This window comes from Tupaia chinensis, unplaced genomic scaffold, assembly GCF_000334495.1.
Source record: "Tupaia chinensis unplaced genomic scaffold, TupChi_1.0 Scaffold000602_1, whole genome shotgun sequence".
Taxonomy (NCBI): Eukaryota; Metazoa; Chordata; class Mammalia; order Scandentia; family Tupaiidae; genus Tupaia; species Tupaia belangeri.
In genome coordinates, this window is record NW_006160120.1 from 1,337,071 (window position 1) to 1,357,698 (window position 20,628).

The 20,628-nt window shown below is 48.9% G+C and overlaps 1 protein-coding gene across 1 annotated transcript in view; it reads right to left on the reverse strand.

Moving 5' to 3' along the window:
- Window positions 1–744: 744 nt before the first annotated feature.
- ZMYND8 (zinc finger MYND-type containing 8) overlaps window positions 745–20,628 on the reverse strand; it is a 133,154-nt gene continuing 113,270 nt past the window's right edge. Inside the window, 7 exon segments of the mRNA XM_006158554.3 lie at window positions 745–2,341; window positions 5,637–5,703; window positions 6,907–6,922; window positions 6,924–7,051; window positions 8,195–8,445; window positions 11,385–11,463; window positions 13,794–13,874. Of these exon segments, the coding sequence (XP_006158616.1) occupies window positions 2,202–2,341; window positions 5,637–5,703; window positions 6,907–6,922; window positions 6,924–7,051; window positions 8,195–8,445; window positions 11,385–11,463; window positions 13,794–13,874 (762 nt within the window). The 3' untranslated portion in view covers window positions 745–2,201.

Here is a 20,628-nt window from a genome sequence, read left to right on the forward strand (position 1 = left end):
TTGTGCTTAGCACTGCAGGTCCCCAATAAACCTACAGGTCCCCGATACACCTTGGTGAATGACTGAATGATGGTCACCCCCAGTGGAAAGCAAGCTCAACAAGGAAAGGGAACAGATACCACATTACGAGGCGTCCTCAGTGCCCGGGCGGTGCTGGACACGACGCAAATTTGCTGAGCATACGAATGAATTAACACCTGGGGGGCCAAAGCTCCCAGGCTCCCATGCAGGTCACATCTTGGGGGCTTGGTCCTTGACAGGAAGTGTAGGGGGGTGGCTCCTTCTCAGGGAAACCAGGGGAGTCCAGACAGGGACGATGCTGCCCAGGACACCAAACAAAGCCTGCAGATTCCAAGAACACTTGGCCCCTCCTCACGCCCTACGTGCCCCAGGCCGGGGCACCGGGCCTGCGGATCTCTGCTGCCCACACCAGTGCCCTGTCAGCCACAGAGGACCGCCTTCCGACGACTGACCCGGAAAGCACTTGCTGGGGCCAGTACACAAAGCTGTGACCACGTGAGCGTGGGGTGGCCCGGGCACTCACGGCCCCTCCTCCTGTGCGCGGTCGTGCAGAGCCATTCTGACCCAACAGCAAACTGCGAATTCCACGACGACCAAGACATTTTTCCAAAACGGTTTAATTAAAAAAAGGTGAAGAGTCTGAAAAATTTGGAAGGGAGGGGAGAGAGAACCCAAGAGCATACCGTGTGAGTCCACTGGCTCGGCCACAAAGAAACACCATCGTCAAAAAGATATTTAAGTTTAATACAAATTTTATACAAAGAAAATGTGAAAAAATACTTCCATATGCTAAAAGCAATTATGCTTCACAAATAAGGCCAGCTAGGCTATTTTTTTTTTTTCGACAACTGCAATTCACAAATGCTCTTTCTCTCCTGTTTTCTTCTAATACTCTCTCATTTCTTCTCTAATACGGGTTACTAGCTGGAAACTGTACAGTGCGCGTCCTCGTATCAACAATGAAGAGAAAGGAAACGAGACGAAAATGTACAACAGAGCGTACTGGAATGCTATCGTACAGTTAATTTTCTCATATACATACATCGCCTGTTGCGTGGATCGATGCGTTTTGTTTTACACAACATACAAAATGGGACTACAGCATACGTAGTGTCGCGGACAGCATGGCGGGGTCTTGCGGTCGTCAACACTGCCTTTGTTTCATGCTTACATAGAAACGCAAAATTCCATCATATAAATACATACATGCTTCATCCCAGACTCGAGGGTCCTGTGTGTGTGTCTTGCCTTTGAGTTCTCGCTTCTGAGAAGCCCAGCATCTCTCAGTTGTGTGAGTGTGTGTGTGTGTGTGTGTGTGTGTGTGTGTGTGTGAAGAGAGAGAGTGTGTTTAAAGGAATCACAAAGCGAAGAAAAGACTTCTCTGTTTTGGAGTTTCTGGCTCTACCACTTTCTGTGTTCTCTTCTGCCGCTGAGCCGAGCGGGGCTCGATCCTGTTCATCTTCTGTAAACACGGACGTTGTTTTTCCCTTTGAGGAGTAGAGTTGTCATTTCGATCACACAAAATAAACCAGCTTCTCCATGTGTCCTCTGGTCCGGGGAGGTCCTCTGTCATGTTTTGTAACATAATAATGTCGTATCCGCAAGGGGCCGATGGCATGATGGGGCCGATGGCATGATGGGGCCGATGGCATGATGGGATGTACCCTTGACAGTGTCCATGCCAGACTCCCGATGCCCACCTGCCACTGACAGACCGAGCAGCAGCAGGCTCGCTGTCCCTGTGTCCAGGGACAAGGCCTGCCCGTGACAGCAATACCCAGGCCCCGCCTCCACAGCATGGAGTGACAGGCAGGCAGCTGACGACCCCTTCTCCAGCATCAGACATTCTTTTGTTGTTGGTTTTTTTCATTGTTTTTCTTCTCGTTTTTTTTATAAGTTAAAGTCAATACAAATATAAAAAGGGGAGGGGACTCTAGGCTCGGGGACATCCACAATGTACATCATTTACACCTAAAGCACGGGAGGGGGCTCGGTAAAGCTAATGCTGGGCGCCGTGTAGTGTAGACAGCCGCGACTCCGGCCCGGGTCGGGCCACATCCGGGAGGTCAGGATTCTCCAGGCGAAAGGAGGTGCTTCCTCTGCTCTTTGCTGTTTCCTACTTCCCTAGTGTCTGGGGCTTTCTACCCCAGGCAGTGGGTGGCTTGTGTCCCAATCTGCCTCTAGTCCCAGAAGGTGTCCAGCCGAGACTCTTTCGGGATGAGGCTCTTCGTGCCGGAGCTGGCGTTGTGCTCGGAGCGGGCAGATCCTCGCTTCTCATCGCCGCTGCTCCAGCAGCTGGACTTACTACTCCGGGAATGGTCTGGGGAGAAAACCAAGCCGGTCAGCACGTGCCCGCCCACGGCAGCACAGCCACCCAGGAACCACCTGCCCAGCCAGCGCCCTCCCTAACTGGGTCTGCCGAGTACAAAGGCAGACCTACTCCTTTCCCAGGACTGAACGACAGCTGGGCAGACTGGTTGGAACTGTGCCCACAGAGAGGGAGGTGAGTGAGAGGGACCCCCTTGCCAGGGAAGGCATTCACGCGGGGACCTGAACACTGCACCCTCGTTCATGCCAGCACAACCCATGGACTTTGGCATCCAACCTCTGTCCCGGGAGAAAGGCAGCAAACACACGCCGTCTACACTCTCCATGCAGTTTCTTTTCCCAATCTACGGGCAGCCTGGAAAGCTCACTTACAACCAACCACGCTTGCTGCCACCCAACGGACAGGGTCAGGTGAGAGGGAACGTGGATTGGAACGGGTCAGTCTGCTGGGGACACTGAGCCGCTGGCTGCCAGTAAGGACAGAGTAAAGGTCACAGAAAGAGGACCAGAATAGGACACAGCATGGCTTCAAGGACCCAAGCACAAGGAGCAAAGGAACAGCTGGGTAAGAAGTGTAGGTGAAGAGCCGGGTGAGTGGACTGCCACGCCTTCCGGGCAGCCTTCGGGCTCAGCGGACAGTCAACTAGCAGGGTCTGACAACCAGCCACTGAGATCATTGCCAAGGGCAAACAGACAGGAAAGAACTTCTTAGTTTTCATTTCTCGGGGAGGGGTAATAACACTGCAGAAGACATGGCATGCTGAGTCAGGCCTGCTGACTCAGCAGAGAGAAGAGAATGATAAGCATCTCCAAAGCCAGTATCCACTCAACAGAGACCGCTCCTGGTCACTCACCCCTGTGACCAAGAGGGGGCAGTATGAAGGCAGACAGAGCTAGGAACAAGGGCCGAGTCTCGGCTGATCCTGAATCCACCTTTTAAGCATCCTGTCCTATTCGCAAGGCCTACAGATTTAGTTCTTCTGAAGGTCATTGGGGAATGATGGTCACCCTGTCACCTGAGAAAACCCTACAACAATGCAGTCCAACCGCATCAGGGCCTTGCACTCACCTGCCAGCAGAGACCCACGGTGGGCACTAGGCAGAGAGCAGGGCCACGCTTAGCCCAGAGCCAGACTGGCAGCTGTGGGGTACGCAGGACTTCGCTCCACAGGCACAGGACACCAGGCAGTGGTGGGACCACCCCGTTACGGAGGGAGGGCTCATGTGAATCTAGAACCCCTCATGTAGAGGGCTAGGATGACCCTCTATGGCGAAAATCTACAAAAGACGAGCTGGAAAGGCCAGTGCCCAGATGCTGAGGGAGCTGTGACCCCAAAGCCTTCTCCCTTCCAACCAGACCCCTAACTGACCAGGCTGGTACGAGCCGCACAAACAGCTCGGAAACCTCCAGGTCAGACGTGCGAGGAGTCAGAAAGGCGCTGGCAAGGAGTCCCATCATTCGCTGCTCTGAGAACAAGAAACACACAGAAGGCCACAACTCCACTCAGAGCAGGCCCCGAGCACCCCCCTCGTGTTGCCCTCTGCTCCCACTCACAGCATCACGGCGACACCAACCAGGCAGGCAGCCTGCAGGGCGGAACACACTTACTCTCCGGCCTTTACCGAAAAGCTTGCTGACCGCTGCTCCACGTAACTCCCCATGCCCCCAGAAACAGAAGCGCTGCATCCTATGGTGACAGATGCTACATAACATGGTATGTGGCATCTTCTTTAATGCCATGGCAACAGAACCGCTCGGCAGCTTCAAAACCTCATCGGTACCCCCACCCTCCCTTCAGAAATAGTGTTTCCCCAACTTGGCTTCTTCTCAAACCACCTCTGAATTTTGACACCTTGAAGATCCTCCTACCTCTCACTTAGCTCATATTTTTACTTTAAACTTTTTTTTTAAAACTCAAAGAAATCACCAAAAGCAGAAAAAAAAAAAAATCAGTGAAATGTGCCACAGATAGAAGGCAACTCAACAAATTAACATAACAATAACCCCAACAGAGAATCAAGTGGGTATTTTCATGGGGAGGCAGGGCTGCTGAAATCTAAAATCTGCTCCATGATAAAATAAGCATTAGGAAATATCACACAAACTGGGGCCAGCAGGTAATACAGTAGTTAAAGGTGCTGGACTCCCACACGGCAGAACACAGTTCAAGTCTCAGGCCTGGCAGCTTGAAAATCCCGCTGGGTGTGAGTGCATGCGTGCCCAAAGTCTCAGGAGAATGGAGAAGGGACTGACACATGGCTATGCCTCCAGGGAAGCGGGGAGAGGACGATTTCTCACTTTAATTCTGTCTCTCACTCTCTCCAGCAAGCACACACACCCATGGCAAAAATCTTAAAAAGAAAAAGAAAGAAAATATCACAGAAACTAAAGACATCTTAGCAGATGCTGAGCTTGTTCTCAAGATTCCATCAGACTGGAGAGGCAGCGGAAAAGGAGCTCCGTTTCAGAAGCGGTTCAATCTTATTTAATGCCAAGTTCGAATTCTCCCCACAGTCAGCTCATGGCTCTGCCTCTCAGCTCCCCACCCCTATCCAAATGCCAACCACCCCTCCCAGCCTGGCCCCTTCCGGAAGCCATGCGACCCCAACACCAGGTGTCGCTTCTTCCTCTATGCACTCAGCCTGCAGAAGTGAAATGACGCTGCTGGTTTTTAGCAAAACTGTCCACGCCAAGGACGGCATCAGCTCTGAGCCTCCCTGGAATGACCCGAAACTAGCTAGGCGGGTGTGGGAAAGACATCATGGGCTAGGAAGACAGTCTGCTCAAACCCCAAGGAAGAGAAATCCCAAAGTCTCAAGAAAACTCCGAACGGCCTACCCAGTTATTCCCCAAAGAAAGATTTTTTCACAGCAAGATCGTCAGCGCTAACACTGTATTCATTTCTGTAAAGACTTAAATGCCCTCACGGGTACAGGAGCTCGGGGTGAAATCCACAGACTCACTGACAGAGGCCATTCCCCAAGGGCAGCAGAACAGCCTGATCCAACCTACCCCACTCAGGTCAGCTACCAAACCCGCTGTCCAAATGGCTTTCTAAGTGGATCGCCAACACACCCACAAACACAGGTAGACCCTGCTCAGTTTGGAGAGGTACCTGAGAGTCGATTTGCCCAAGTACACCCTCACACCCAGTGACCCACCCGAGGCACCCCCAATCACTTGAAAACCACTGCCATAAACCCTTAGAGATCTCCTTGAAAAAATGGCTCCCCATCTGCCCATGGGAAAGGTGAAAACACCATTCACCCACCAGGGGGCGACATACCAGAGCCTTGGTTGGAGCCTAAGAGAATGGAGGAGGGCGTCTCTCTGGAGCCAGAAAGGTCGAGGGTCTAGAAATACAAAAAGAAAAACATGGATTCAGGGCATTGGGGCCAATGTAGCTCCCCAGGGAAGCCCAGGAACCCATGGGAGAGCTTGTCACCGCTCCCAAGACATCTTGGTGCCCTCTGCCTTGCCTGGTTAGGTCACCCAGGGTAGCCATAAACTGTGCTGTCTCCCCCAGGCTGACCACACCCAGCACTGTGTTGGTCCCTGACGCAACCCTTAAGTCTCAGCTTCTAGAACATTCGGTTGGCAAAACTTCACTGCCCCAGCCACCCTCCAGATTTGTGCTACTCACAGAACAAAGTACATACTTCCAAACTGGACCATCTGCCTTTGAGTCCAAGCTAGCCTTACTGAGCAATACCATCAGGACGTGGAAGCATTTTAACTGGTAGTCTAACGATTTATAGTTCTCCTAATACAAATCAAAATAAACACACAAGGACTGAAAACGTCAGAGATGATCAGTGTGCATCTAAAATAGCCTTTCGCATGAGCAGTCAAATTGCCCTACATGGAACCGAGGAGGTGTGACCTTCGCCACAGCATGGCAGCCAGAAGCTGCCCACGGGAGCCTCAATCTATGGCAACTCAAATAAGGGAACATTTTAAAAGCGGTCTTGGGTCACTCTAGCCACACATCAGGTGCCCAGTAGCTACATGAGAGGCCGGAGGGTGGCACGACAGTAAAGAGCTGCGAGGATAACCCCCACAGGGGAGAGGGGAGTCGTGTCTGCGTCCAGAGGCCTCCCTGAGTACAGTGGGCTCACCGTCATCTGTGATCTGGGGCTGGCTGAGCTGGAGGGGAACTGCGCTGTCAGGACCCTGTAGCGGTGCCCCTTTCTTCCTCTCTCTCAAGAAAACAGAATTGAAAACACCAGCCCCGAGAACTACTGCGCCATTTCCATCAGCATACCAGGTTCTACTGACAAGCCTGTCCTATGCTACGAGGGCCCTGCGGAGAGTGCTGGGCACAGTGCCAAGGCCCGCACAGGCCACCTGAGACCCCACGTACCTGCACCCCCACTGCAATCCCGACACGTGGTGAGAAAGGGCCTGGAGAGGACTGTCATCACCCCCATAGCCTTACTGCCCCAGAGGCTCCCTACACATCGGACCTTCGGGGGGGAGGGGCACACCCAGGGAAGACTCCGGAGCCTCCACTTAGCACAAGGGCTGGTGCCATGGCCGAAGCCGGGGGCGCTCACCGAGCCACTGTCCTTAGGTCTCCTTCTCCTTCGAGGCGCTGGCCGTTTCCGAGGGGGCCGGCTGCGTGCTGGAGGAGCTCCCCTGCGACGCCTTGTTCAGTGTTTCTGTGTTCACCTCAGTGTCTGCTTCCTGCAGGGGCGGTGGCTGGGGTGAGGAAGGACAGAGAAGCCACGTGTGAGCTGCTGTGACAGTCTGGGCTGCACGCCGTGACTGACAGCCCCATGGCTCAGCACCAATTCTGACCCAAACGAGAGCCGAGAAGGAGGCACCACGGCACAGTCACACTGGAGCCCGAGAACCAGCCTAAAGTGGCCAAATCACCAGTGTTCCAGAAGCTGGAATTCCAAGCAATACATGAAAGTGTGTGTGTGTGTGTGTGTGTGTGTGTGCACGTGTGTGGTTAAGTGGTTTGCTATAGGGCACATGCAATGACCAGAAAGACACAGAAGGAAAGTGAGAAATCACCCCCACATGCCACCCCGAGGGGATGGCCACGCCACAATCTCCTCTCAGGATTCTGGGCATGCAAGCACAAGTGCCCAGCTTGTTTCTCAAGCCTTCAGTCCAGGACTTGAATCGCACAGTCGGACATGTGAGAGCTGGCCATGCCAACCACCAGGCCACCAACGGGCACACTAGTTTTTTTAATACCACATGTTTTCCAAAACGTTTTGAATGCTCCTAACATTACAGTGGTCTACAATACCTTACGTTCAAACTAACATTTTTTCCTTAATGTAAAAATTGCGGATCCCTATTATTTAAAGCCATGAGGCCAGGGGCCAGCAGGTGGCCGAAGAGGTTAAGGTGCTGGATCCCACATGGCTGGAGTCCTGGACCTGGCAGCTTCAAAATCATACCAGACACATACACATGCATGCCCTAAATCCTGAGCGGAGACTGAGGAAGGGATTAGGGCACGGCCATCCCCCTGGGGGTGATTTGTCACTCGCCCTCAACCTGCCTCATTTCTCTCTAGCAAGTGCATACTGCCTATAACAAAAACTGAAAAAAAAAATTCATAAAAGTTGTGAGTTCATTATTGCCAAGAAAGCAGTTTGTCAACTTCGGAACTACTGACATTTTGGTCCAGAATACTCTCTATTTGTGGGGGCCCTAATCCCTGCGTATGAAGAGATCAAAGGTTCTGGAAAGGAAACCAGAGGTTCCCCCACACGGGGACCTGGAGCCTCAGCCAGGAGTCTGGACGCCACTGCCTCGTAGGTAAGCGCCAGTGACCAGGGACCAGGCAAGACACACCACTGCGGCATCTTGGCACGGGGGTGCGAGGGCGTTACCTGACTGGGTGCAGGACTTCATGTGCTCGGGCCAGTGCGCCTGCTGGCAGGGGTAGTCGCAGTAGCTGGTGTTCCAGCAGCAGTAGAAGATGGCCTCCTTCTTGCAGTTGGCGCACCACTGCTTCTTCTTGGTCTCGTCCACCGCCTGCTGCTTCTCCAGCTCCAGCTGCTTCTTCACCTCTGCGATGAGCCGGTCCCGCTCCTGCTCCAGGCTCTGCCGCATCTCCGCCATGGTCAGCTCTGGGAGAAGGGGACACTGGCTTTGGCACCTGATCTCTGTCCAGGTGCAGGGTCGTTTCTAGTTCCCAGAATCGGGCTGTGATCCTGGCACAGAGGGGTCCCAGCTGTGTGACTCTGGGCATGTAACGGAGCCTCTCTGAGCCTATGTCCGTGACTATAAACAGAGCATCCATCAGGATGGCCTGACGAAGCTGCCTGGGACATCTATGAGAGCCACACAGTATGGAGAGGACCAGAGGCACTTCGTGATTCGTAACCAAAAACGACATTGTGGGAATTCCTCAAATAAATCCTTGAAACAACCGCCACTAAAACTCACCTTCAACTTCAACTGCGCATTGACCAAATCCTGGTGAGGCACCCAACAGAGGCAGGTGCTGTTCTACCCGCCTTATAAACATGACTCCTGTGCTCCTCACGGCAATCCTGCGGGGTTAGACTGTTACTCCAACCCTCACACAGGAGAAACTGGGCACACAGCGAGTAGGGCAGAGCTGGGCCTAGAACTCAGAGGTGCTCTCTTACAGATGTATCTCCTGGCACTGCGTCAAACTGACCAGAAAAGGCACATGGCCAATCATCATGCGCAGAACACGGGGATTTCTCTCATTTTATATCAGACAGGAAGTCCATTTATAATTCACTAGAAGTACCTTACATATGAAAATGTTTTAAAAATAATAAATAAACCCTCAAAGGGACCAGCAGTTCGCATAATGGCTGTGTTGCTGGGCTCCCACGTAGTCGATCGCGGTTAGAGTCCTGGACCCAGAAGCTTAAACTCAATGCTGGGCACGTGTGCATGTGTGCCCAAGATCCCGAGAGGAGAATGGAGGAGAAGGGACTGCGGTGTGGTCATCCCTCCTGGCGGGTGACCTCTCGCGTTCTGTCTCTCTGCCTTTTTGGAGAACGCACACGCCCTATAGGAAAAACCTCAAAAACAAGAAAAAAATAAAAAAAAAAAAACCTCAAATACATCAAAGACTATGAACAAAACAAGAAAAAAATAAAAAAAAATAAAAAAACCTCAAATACATCAAAGACTATGAAACTAAAAACTTAAAGAAGGGCCAGAGGGTGCATGGTGGATAAGATGCTGGACCCCACATAGCTGACTGCATCTCAAGTCCCAGACCTGGTAGCTTAAAAAGCACATGAAGTGTGTGCATGCCCAAAACGAGGAAAAAAGAACGAAAGAGAAAGCACTGAGGTGTAGCCATCTTCCCTGGGGGATGATTTTTCACTTTCCCTCTCTCTCTGTTTTTCTCTGGTGAGCACACACACACTCCCCAATAGCAAAAACCTAAAAAAAACTTACTAAATTAAAAAAAAAAAAAAAAAAACAATAGGAGAAAGTAGCTCCTTGTAAAACACGTATGGCCAAAAAATAACCATACAATCCAGCTACCTTTAAACAGAAATCGGCCCACAATGGCAAGCTCTGGCCAGTCCACCTGTAATTTTACTTAATGTGCAATCAACGATTAAACAGGGAAAATATTCTATGCCTTGTCCTAAATGGAATAAATTATGTCCTGATATAAAAAAAAAAATGTTGAGGGAGTGGAGAATATTTTGCATTAAAGTAAAAATATCTTTATTTTACATTAATGCAAAGGCTGGCCCTGTAGCCCAGTGGTTAAGGAAGCCAGATCCCACACAACCAACCAAGCAGGTCAAATCCTGGAATTAATGGCTTGATAAACACACAAGGCTGTGTGTGTGTGTGTGTATGTGTGTGTGTGTACCCTAAATCCCAACAAGAGAAGAAAAGAAAAAGAAATAATTGTGGCATAATGACACTCCCCTGGGAGTGGGGGTGCTGTTATTTCTCCTCCTTCCTCTCCTATGAGTGTACATACCCTCTGACAAAAAAAGGAAGAAAATTTCCTGACTTTATTAGAAAAACCGAAAACCAACATCTAAATAAGCGTTGTGCAAGGTATGGAATGAGGGCACCCCTTAAGGTTCTGGTTGGCAAGGCATGATGGGAACACAGAGCACGGGAGCAGGGGTACAGCTGGGCATGCCTCCCTGACCAAGCTCCACTGGGTTCCCAGCTGATACTAGGTCAAAGGTCCACAACAACTGTTTCTACTTTGGAGGGGAAGCCTTTAACAGCATCTATACAGAATGGCAGGCCGAAACATAGGTCAGTCTAATGCAGGGACCAACAAAACATCTGTCTGCTGTGTACAATGCACAAGAACAGTTTGTTCAAATACCCAAATACCCATATTTGGGACTAGCAGGTGGTATGATGGTTATGTCACTAGACTCCCACGTAGTCGACCGTGGTTCTAGTCCCAGACTTTGCAGCTTGAAACTCACAGATACATGTGCGTACATGCCCCAAATCCTTAAATGGAGAAGGGATTGTGATATATCCATCCCCTCTGGGAGACTATTTCTCCCCTCTCTCTGGCAAGCTTGCAAACCCTGTAACAAAAATCTCCCCCTAGATAGATAGATAGATAAAATGCCCACTATTCAATGACTGTCAGGGAGAGTACAGAACTAGGGCGCCCAGACCACGAGCCTGCTGTGTGTTCTTTAGCATGCCTCAGTTTCTCTACCTGTCCCCTCCATACTCTGGGGCTATAACTGAATCCTGTATCATAGAGACTTCACTCAATTATTAATTCCTGAAAGAGCACTTAAAAAGGATCCTGGCACACAGTCAGACTGGATACCAAGAGCGGTCACTGCTGCTGTAACTGCGAGTTAATTGTTGCCATTGGGCTTTGAAGCGTGGCAAGATGGGCTCCCACCAACAGCTGCTTTACACCAGGTTAGAATCCCTGGGATTCTCTGTTCTCCCCATGAGACATACACTCACTAGCCTGACTCCTTTGGCATCTGGGCCTGACTCTGGAGGGGCAAACACATCAAGTCACACACAAAACCTTCCTCATGCAGACCGAGTGCCCACGCCTTACCCAGATTGTGTTTCATTTCCGACAGCTCCTGCTGGTGCAGCCACTGAAGTTTCTCGATCTCGATCCTCAGCCTGCGAATCTGGAATGAGGAAGAGCAAGAGTCGGCAAAGGCGGCCTGGCCTGTGAACCGTTCACCAGCAGGGCTTGAAGCTGTGATCGGGTTTTGGATGGTTCATGTGAACTGAGGAAGGAGCACACTGCTTGGCTCTCAGCTGAGCTTTTCACAGCTGTGGTCGAAGGATATGGGCACCAAACTCTTGAAAAACCACGTGCAAGCAAGATTTTTTATTTTTAAGAATCAAAGCTGGGCCCAGGAAACTCCAGTTGACAAGGCCCACACTTGCCACTTGGCCTGTCACCTGGTGCTCCGACTGCCTCTGGCCTACCCGGCAGAATCCACACAGAACCGTAAGTGGCCCACTCTCCAAGCCTTGGCTATGCGTCAATACTACATGAAAACTGATTAGGGGGAACCAGCAGGTGGCATAGCACTTGGGGCACTGGACACTCCCATGTGGCCAACCACAGTTCGAGTCCCAGACCTTGTGGCTTGCTTTCTCACTTTCCCCTACTCTCTCTTTCTCTGTGTCTTTCTCTGGTCAAATTAAAAATATATGAATGAATCAATAAAATTAAATAAAATAATTCTTTTAAAAAATACTGATCAGAATTTTGGACTTTAAAGAGTGGAACCGAAACGACTAGAGATGGGTGTATGTTACCTCGGTGAACAACAATTAGGTGGGCTCCAACATCGTTCACCTGCAATGGCAAAGCCTAACACCTCTGAAACCCAAAGGACACTGGCGGGGTAGTGCTGCGGGTGAGGAAAATCTGGGAGGGAAGAAAAATAACCTTGACCTGAACTGGCATGTGGCTGTCTGCTGCTCGATTATCTCAGTGGTGAATGACCCCGCTGGAGCCATCCGGCCTGCCCCTGCTGCATCACGACCATGACCATGCCTGGAGTTATTCTGTTCTCACAGCCGGGGAACGCCACCGGCATCTAGCAGGTGGAGGCCAGGGATGCCATGACACAGCCCGCAATGGACAAGGACAGAGGAGCACCAGATGCCAAGCCAGCAGTGCTCAAGTTCAGGAAGCCACATTCTCTGAACAACCACGTCACTGCAGAAACCTCGTGTCCAACTGTGGAGGCTCCCCGTAACTTTTATACCATCCTAAAGACTGGCACACATCCGGACCAGAGGTTTGAGTGAGAGACACTGTGGACCAGAACATCCCACCACACCGGAGTTCGTCAGCTGGACAGAAGAGTGTGGAAGGCTTAGGGAGGTCTCCTGAGGCAATTATTTTTCACTTCGCGCTTGTCACCGTGAGCAAAATAATAAGTTTGTTGGCAAAAATCCTCAAGGGGATTCACTAATTTCCTCCAGAGCCACCTTCTGCACTTAAGTCTGTCAAAGAGACTGGACTTGCCTAACGATGTGCCCAGGGATCAGCAGGTGGTCTAATGGTAACATGGCTAGACTCCCACATAGACAACCATGGTTCAAGTCCTGGACTCGGTGGCTTGAAACTCATGCCAGGCGTGTGCGCGTGTATGTACAAAATCTCGAGAGGAGAACGGAGGGCAAGGGAAAGCAAGTGTGGCCATTTCCCTTGGGGGGATGACTTCTCACTTTATGTCTTTCCAGCAAGCACATGTGCCCTAGAGCAAAAACCCCTCAAAAAAAGAAAAAGAAAAAAAAAGATGTGCCCATCTGTGTCTCAACACTGCCAAGCCCAGCCACACCCTCGAAGGTCAGCAACAGCTTAGCACAGGACTCCCACACTTGTCCAATACCAGAGACATGTTGCCACTCGGCCTGTCACCTGGTGCTCCGACTGCCTCTGGCCTTTCTTGCAGTATCCACACAGACATCAGGAAGAGGCCCACTCTCCAAGCCCTGGCTATGAATCAGCCTCAAAGGGAAGTTGAGGGAAGTGTGTTCCTATGTGCTCAGATCATAGGTATAAAGTGTAATGATGTACCGCTTTCTCCTCTAGGCTGTCACATAATCGTGGAGACTCCTATACACTGATTCCACACACACACACAGAAAACCATTCATATAAAAATGCCCAAACCTATGAAGATAAAGGGGCCGATTTTATATGCAGGAAAACTAACTGGCTTCGAGCCATACCTGGGGGTTAACTCAGGCTCTGGTCCTAGCCATTTTATTAGAAGTGAATTTATCACACGAAGCATGGCATGTCTTTGCAGCCCTAGGCATCTGGCGAGAGGAAGAAATGACCCCACCAACCACACCAATCCATTCAGCGACCCCGGTGACCAGACCAGAACCCAGGAGGGATTTACAGACACACTTCTTCACAGCGCCACCTTTATGACGGCCCATAAAACACTCTTAGCATATAAAGAATTCACGTGTCATCTCTGACCTCAGCGATGGTGCTTCCGGTAGTGTTTTTAGAAAGATCGTTATAGATTTCGGTCATCGTGCCTTTTATTGCATCCATCATCTGAAAGATAAAAACAGAAATAATTCAATTGCTTCCTGAGGCTTTTTTAGGTGCTGTATGTAAAACCGATCCCATCTGTATAAAGCAGCAGTTCTCGACTTGCAATTTTGCCCTCCATGGGACATTGGGCAACTCTGGGGGTCCTGACCAGCCAGGGAGTTGGGAGAAGAGGCAGCTTCCGGCATATAGAGGTGAACAGGCTACAATGCACAGGACAGTCCCCACAGCACAGACTCATCCACCAGCCCAAACGGCATGGGTGCCAAGGTGAAAACACCCTGGTATAAACCAGCATAGGAATCTCACCACCTCCATTCCCTATCTCCTGCTGTGGAACAGGTTCTCAACCGTAAAGCGAGTGTCTATACCCATCATCTGAAAATGCACAGCACAAATTTGTCTGATGGGGGTTTGTTTTGTCAGAGCTCTTTTAAAATCCTTTCCCTTTAATAAAACATTATCACATTATTGAGCTATATTGGATATACCATACAATTTACTCATTTAGAACACACTCCAATGGCTCCAGTATATTCCATTATGTATCTACCTCCGAAACAACTCCTGAATATTTTCATGACCGCCAAAAGAAAAAACCCTGCTTCATAGCCTTCATCCCCCAACATCGAAATCATCATCCACCCCTCAGCCAGAAACAACCGTTATCTGCACTCTGTCTTATTGCTCAGACTAGGTATTTTATATACATGGACTATAGGGTCCTGGGATCACATGAAGGTTTAGCTACTTTCTTGCATGAATGAGTACTTTATTCCTTTTTCTTTTCTTAAACTTTAAACACAGGGTCTCACTACATTGCCCAGGCTGAACTTGAACTCATGATCCTCCAGCGTCAGTCTCCAGAGTAGCTAGAAGTACAGATGCACACCACCATGCCCAATATATTTCAGTCCTTTTTATAATCCATTGTGTGAATATGGCTGCTTTCTTTATTTCTCTATTGATGGTAAGAGCTTTTGCAGGTGAAAGTTCGTAAGAGAGTGAGTGTGAGACACAAAAATGGAGAGACAGAGGTGAGCAATTCCACAGGGTCTGTTTTGCCACGATCCAACTTTTCCAACCCACTGGATCATTAGCACTCGCATGCATGCTTGGTGTGTTTCAAGATACCAGGCCAGGGGCAGCAGGTGGCTTAGTGGTTTAGGCGTTGGACTCCCACATGGCCGAACACAATTCAAATACCAGACGTGGTGGCTTGCGTTCCACTTGCTGTTTCTCTCTCACACTCTCATGAGCAAACACGCCCTATAGTAAATTTAAAATCAATCAATCAATTACATTAAAAAAGTAAAAATGCGCAGGCCAGGGACTCGAACTGTGATCGTCGCACGAAGCCCACACAGCTTCTCCTGAACAGCACATTCAGTACCACTGTAGCAGGAAGCTGGCCCCGTAATTTTGATGCCTTTAGTCAGGGTGTTACCTTCACAGTTCACTCCCTTATTTTGCTCTAACCATCTGACCCCTGAAGTCTTCAGTAAGCTTGTGAAATTAGCTGAGGTCCATGTAACAAGCACCCAGGTGTCTGAAGACTAAATGTGATTATAGGATGAACTTCTTCCCTAATTCCCATGTGCCAGCTGGCCATTCCCCTATCACAGGACAAAGAACAGGACCTGCTAGGTTTTGGGTTTTGGCTCTGCTCTGACAGCTGCTAAGTCTCTTCTGTGTTTTCTAGAAGGTCAAAGTCAGTGATAAAGCAGGACAAAGAAAACCCTCACATCTAATGCCTACATCTCTCCCCATCATCACCATTTTCCATCTGTCCTGAGTCTGGGTTACAAGGTGTGGGGAAAAAAGTTATCAGTGAGCCTTTGCAGGGTGTGCAGAGGATTAAATGAGAAAACCACGCAAAGACTAGGGTTCCGTACCTATCACAGAATAGTGCTCATGCAGAAATATCTGCTCAACTTTTCTTTAAGTATTACTATAAGGTGTGTGCTCCCATTGGACAGAGACATAGACAGAAGGAAGTTGAGAAATTACCCCCAGTGGGAATGGACATGCCCCAAATCCTTCTCCTTTATTCTCCTCTCAAAATTTTGGGCATGCTTGCACACACGCCCAGCATGAATTTCAAGGCACCAGGTCCAAGAATCAAACTATGCAGATGGTCATGTGGGATCCAGCACCTTAACTATCACACCACACCAACAGGTGGTCTCCCGACCATCTTGTTTTTACAGAAAAATTAATTGGTAAGCATATGTAACTCTATCACCCCCAAATACGAATCAAGAATTCATTCTAAAACTTTTGAAGTAAGGTATCCGTTGCAGTTTCTGCTCCCAGCCACCTGGAGGCCATTCCAAGTGGTAGAAATACTCTGCTCTTGGTGGCCTCCAGCCCGTCATTCCACATGGCTCCCCTCACTCCACATGGCTCCCCTCACCCTACAGCACCAACCAGGACAATTCGAAAAATTCAAACTAAATCGCTTTACAAGCAAACTTCAGAAAGAAAATGGAATTCAATACGTTACTAACGCAATGGTTACATTCCATTTTAAAGATGCCATGAATTCGTGGAATGACTTTCACTCTTACTTCCAGATAAAGCAAAGCGCTCAACATGTTCAAAGAGCCGGCCCTTCTGCCAAAATGTACACATCAGGGACCCCAACTTGGGGTCCAGAGATAGGGAAGATCATCAGCTCCTCAAAAATGTCACCATGTTCGGTTTTCGTAACTGCTTAAGAAAACAACTATCGTTAGGGGTGGGCCCCATAACCTAGTGGTTATGGGGGACTATCCCACATGGCCAATTGAAGTTCAAATTCCATCCACGGAGGCTAGAAAAACACATCCGGCGCATGTGTATGTGTGCCCCAAATCCTGATTAATGGAGAAATAGAGAAGCGGTTGCCACATAACCACAGCCATGGGGAGCTCTCTCTCTCTCTGGTTGGTACTTGAGATCTCTGGAGATTAAAAAATGTGGGAACCAACAGTTAGCGTAATGGCTATGTCGCTGGACTCCCACGTAGTCAACCGCGGTTCGTGTCCCGGACCCGGTGGCTTAAAACTCACGCCGGGCGCGTGTGCGTGCGTGCCCAAGATCCCAAGAGGAGAATGAGAAGAAGGGATTGTGGCGTGACCACCCCCTGTGGGGGATGATTTCTCGCTTTCTGTCTCTATGTCTCTCTCTGTCTGACTGGCGAGCGCACGCATCCTATAGCGGTGAGTGGCGAGCCCCCGCATCCTATAGCGAAAATCTCTCCAAAAAAAAAAAAAAAGAAGGAAACAAAATGTCACCTCAAAATCTTCCTACAGGAGTAAAGGAAAGTTCTGGTCCATGCCCACAGACTTCCCCAAATGCACCAGGCACAAACATGCCCTTATCCAGGGCTTGGTTTAATCTGGGACTAGGTGACAGCACTGAGACGGGGTGCTTGTGTGTGGCTACTCTCGCACTCTCTCTTTTTTTTTCTCTCTCTCTCTCTCACACACACACAGAAAAAATAAACTTTTAAAAATCAGATGATAGGAAGCAGCAGGTGGCATAGTGGTTAAGGTGCTGGGCTCCCACACTGCTGACCCCAGTTCAAGTCCCAGACCCGGCAGCATAAAAAAAAAAAAATCACTCCAGGAACGCTCGTGTACAATCCAAAAATCCCAAGAGGAAAATGGAGAAGAGACTACCATGGCCATCCTCCCCAGGGGATGATTTCTCACTTTTCCCTCTCTCTGTCTCTCTCCAATGAGCACATGCACCCTTTGGCAAAAACTTTAAAAAGAAAGGGAAAAGAAAAGGGGGATGATGGGACCAGCAGTTAGCATAATGGCTATGTCATTGGACTCCCACGTAGTCGACTGTGGTTCGAGTCCCGGACCTGGTGGCTTAAAACTCACGCTGGGCGCATGTGCATGTGTGCCCAAGATCCCGAGAGGAGAATGGAGAGGAAGGGATTGTGGCATGGCCATCCTCCCTGGGGGGTGATTTCTCGCTTTCTGTCTCTCTGTCTCTCTCCATCTGTCTTGCAAGCGCACGCACCCTATAGCAAAAACCTGTCCAAAAAAAGAAAGAAAAGAAAAAAAGAAAAACAGAAAAGGGGGATTATAAGATAGTGCCTACTTCACTGACCTGTCATGAAGATGTGGTGTGTAACATACAAAAAAAGGCACAAAAACAGCATCTAGGCCGAACTACACCCAATAAACAAGTGAAGCTACTGTATGTCACCCAGTGCAGTACTCTACCAGCTTCCCGTGACCCAACCTGCGGACATTCCCAACCAGGTGTGGCCCCCACACCTCAAAGTGTGGGCTGGTCCACTGACCCGCTTCTCACCAACAAAATACACAGAACTAAGCTTCTATTCTTAGCTCAAAATAATAAAGCAACTTTTTATCATGAGACTAAGACTTGTATAAGTAAATATTCTTTTCTCACCCATTCTCTCTGTAAGTGACGGGCTGTCACTTCTCTGGTTAGACTACCTAAGTAATCCCTGGCTCTGATGACGCCAGCAGCCGTGGTCATGGGGGAACCACACGGCAAGGAACCGAGGGAGGACCTGGAATAAAGCCCTTGAGTAAGCCAATCCTGCCCATGACCAACTGAGTGTGCTTGGGAGAGGATTCTCCCCCAAGCAAACCTTCTTAACAGAACCCAACCACAGATACCCTGGGGTCGGCAGGTGGCATGGTGGTTAAGGGCACTGGACTCCTACATGGCTGACTGTGGTTCAAGTCCCAGACCTTGTGGCTTGCTTTTTCAATCTCACTCTCTCTCTCTCTCTCTCCTCTGTGTGTGTGTGTGTGTGTGTGTGTGTGTGTGTGTCCCCCTCTGGTCAAATTAAAATAAATAAAGTTAAATTAAAAAATTCTAGAAAAAAAAAAAAAAAACAGACCCCATTTTTATATACCCTGAGTGACTACAGCCTACAAGATTCTAAAACAAAGAACCCCTCCAACTGTGGCTAGACCCCAAACTCACGAACCCACAAGATCATAAACATGCATTTGGTTTAAATGCTAAGTTTATGGCAATTTGCTATGTAATAATAAATTACAATTACACTCAGAATAGAAAGAATAAAAAGAAAAATGACTAATGAAAACGTGCTGTGAAAAGTCATAGACATTTATTTTGCTTTCCGGAACTAAGATTCTATTCTTAGCTCAAAACAATAAAGCAACTTTTTATCATGAGACTAAGACTTCTATAAGTAAATATTCTTTTCTCACCCATTCTCTCTATAAACGTGAATAGATCACTCATAAGAAGCTAAGTGGTAATTCACTCGTTAGTAAAGCGTAAGTTACTATAACCTACCAGTGATTATTAAGTGCTCTTATTAGATCATTATTCATTAGCTATAATTATAATCATTACTGATGGCAATAAGTACACAGAAGAAAAACCTGGGCAACATCAGGTATTCATTCAACAAGTTCCTGCTGTGTGCCAGGTCTTGGCAGTGAATGAAGTAGAAAAAACTCTTGCCTTTGTGATCTGACATTCTGGTAGTTGTTATTACTTAGCAATCCATTGAAATATATCTGCATGGGGCCAGCAGGTGGCGTAGTCACTAAGGCTCTGGACTACCACATGGCCGACCATGGTTCCAGTTCCAGACCTGGTGGCACGCTCTGTGTGTGTGTGTGTGTGTGTGTGTGTGTGTGTGTGTGTGTGTCTAGTCAATTGAAGAATGATGATAGTCAATAAAATTAAGTAATAGTTAATAATAAAATAAACATATCTGCACATACAGATTTACCTGAATTCAGCGAAGCATAAAAGCACCTGGCAAACTACAGAGAAAAAAGGGAACAGCTGGTGACAAGAGGACTCATGGTAAAGGTCCTGGGACCTCCCAGAGCAGGCCGGGTTTACACTGGCAAGCCTGGGACTCAGGCTGACTGAGACGGGGGCTGGATCATGACAAGGAGACATGTTGGGAGGACTCTCTCTGTCTCAGGTTCTCTGAGTCTCTTTCTCTCTCTCTCTCAAAATAAATAAATTCCCAATTTTTTTTTTTAAATTAGAAAATGTTCTTTGAGAAAAGGAAAGAGCCTGACTGAGAACTTGCCTATGAGTTAGTAACAGAAAACAACCTTGTCCACCATGCCACTCAGCAAGGAGTGAGCCCCAGAGGGTGGCCAAGTTGGCAGGAGGGACACGCTAATCCCCTAGTCCATGGGGTTCCTGGGAACATCCAGAAGTGGGCATCTCCCCTTACCGTCCCTTGTTTGAGTCTCAGTCATTTTTGTTCCACGTGGTTTCCATGAGCAAACCTAGTCCTCGGTCAGCTATTCGCCGAAGGAATGGTCACATGTTCCAGCACATGAAGAAAATCTGTCTTTTGTGAGTGACGTGAACTCGGAAGGGTAAAGGTCAGTCTGCGTGACCTTCATTCTGAGCACTCTCGGATTATCAGTCCATTCTACGTTTCTCTTTAAAGAGCTAACTTGAAGTGTTAAGAATCTGGTCTTCAGGAACAGCAGTTAGCATAATGGCTATGTCGCTGGACTCCCATGTAGTCTACCGCGGTTCGCGTCCCGGACCCAGTGGCTTAAAACTCACGCCGGGCGTGTGTGCGTGCGTGCCCAAGATCCCAAGAGGAGAATGGAGGAGAAGGGATTGTGGCATGGCCATCCCCCCAGAGGGGTGATTTCTCTCTTTCTGTCTCTCTGTCTCTCTCTGTCTGACCAGTGCAAGCGCCCTATAATGAAAAAATCTCTCCAAAAAAATGAATCTGGTCTTCAAAATCCTTTGAAAGCTAGGGTCT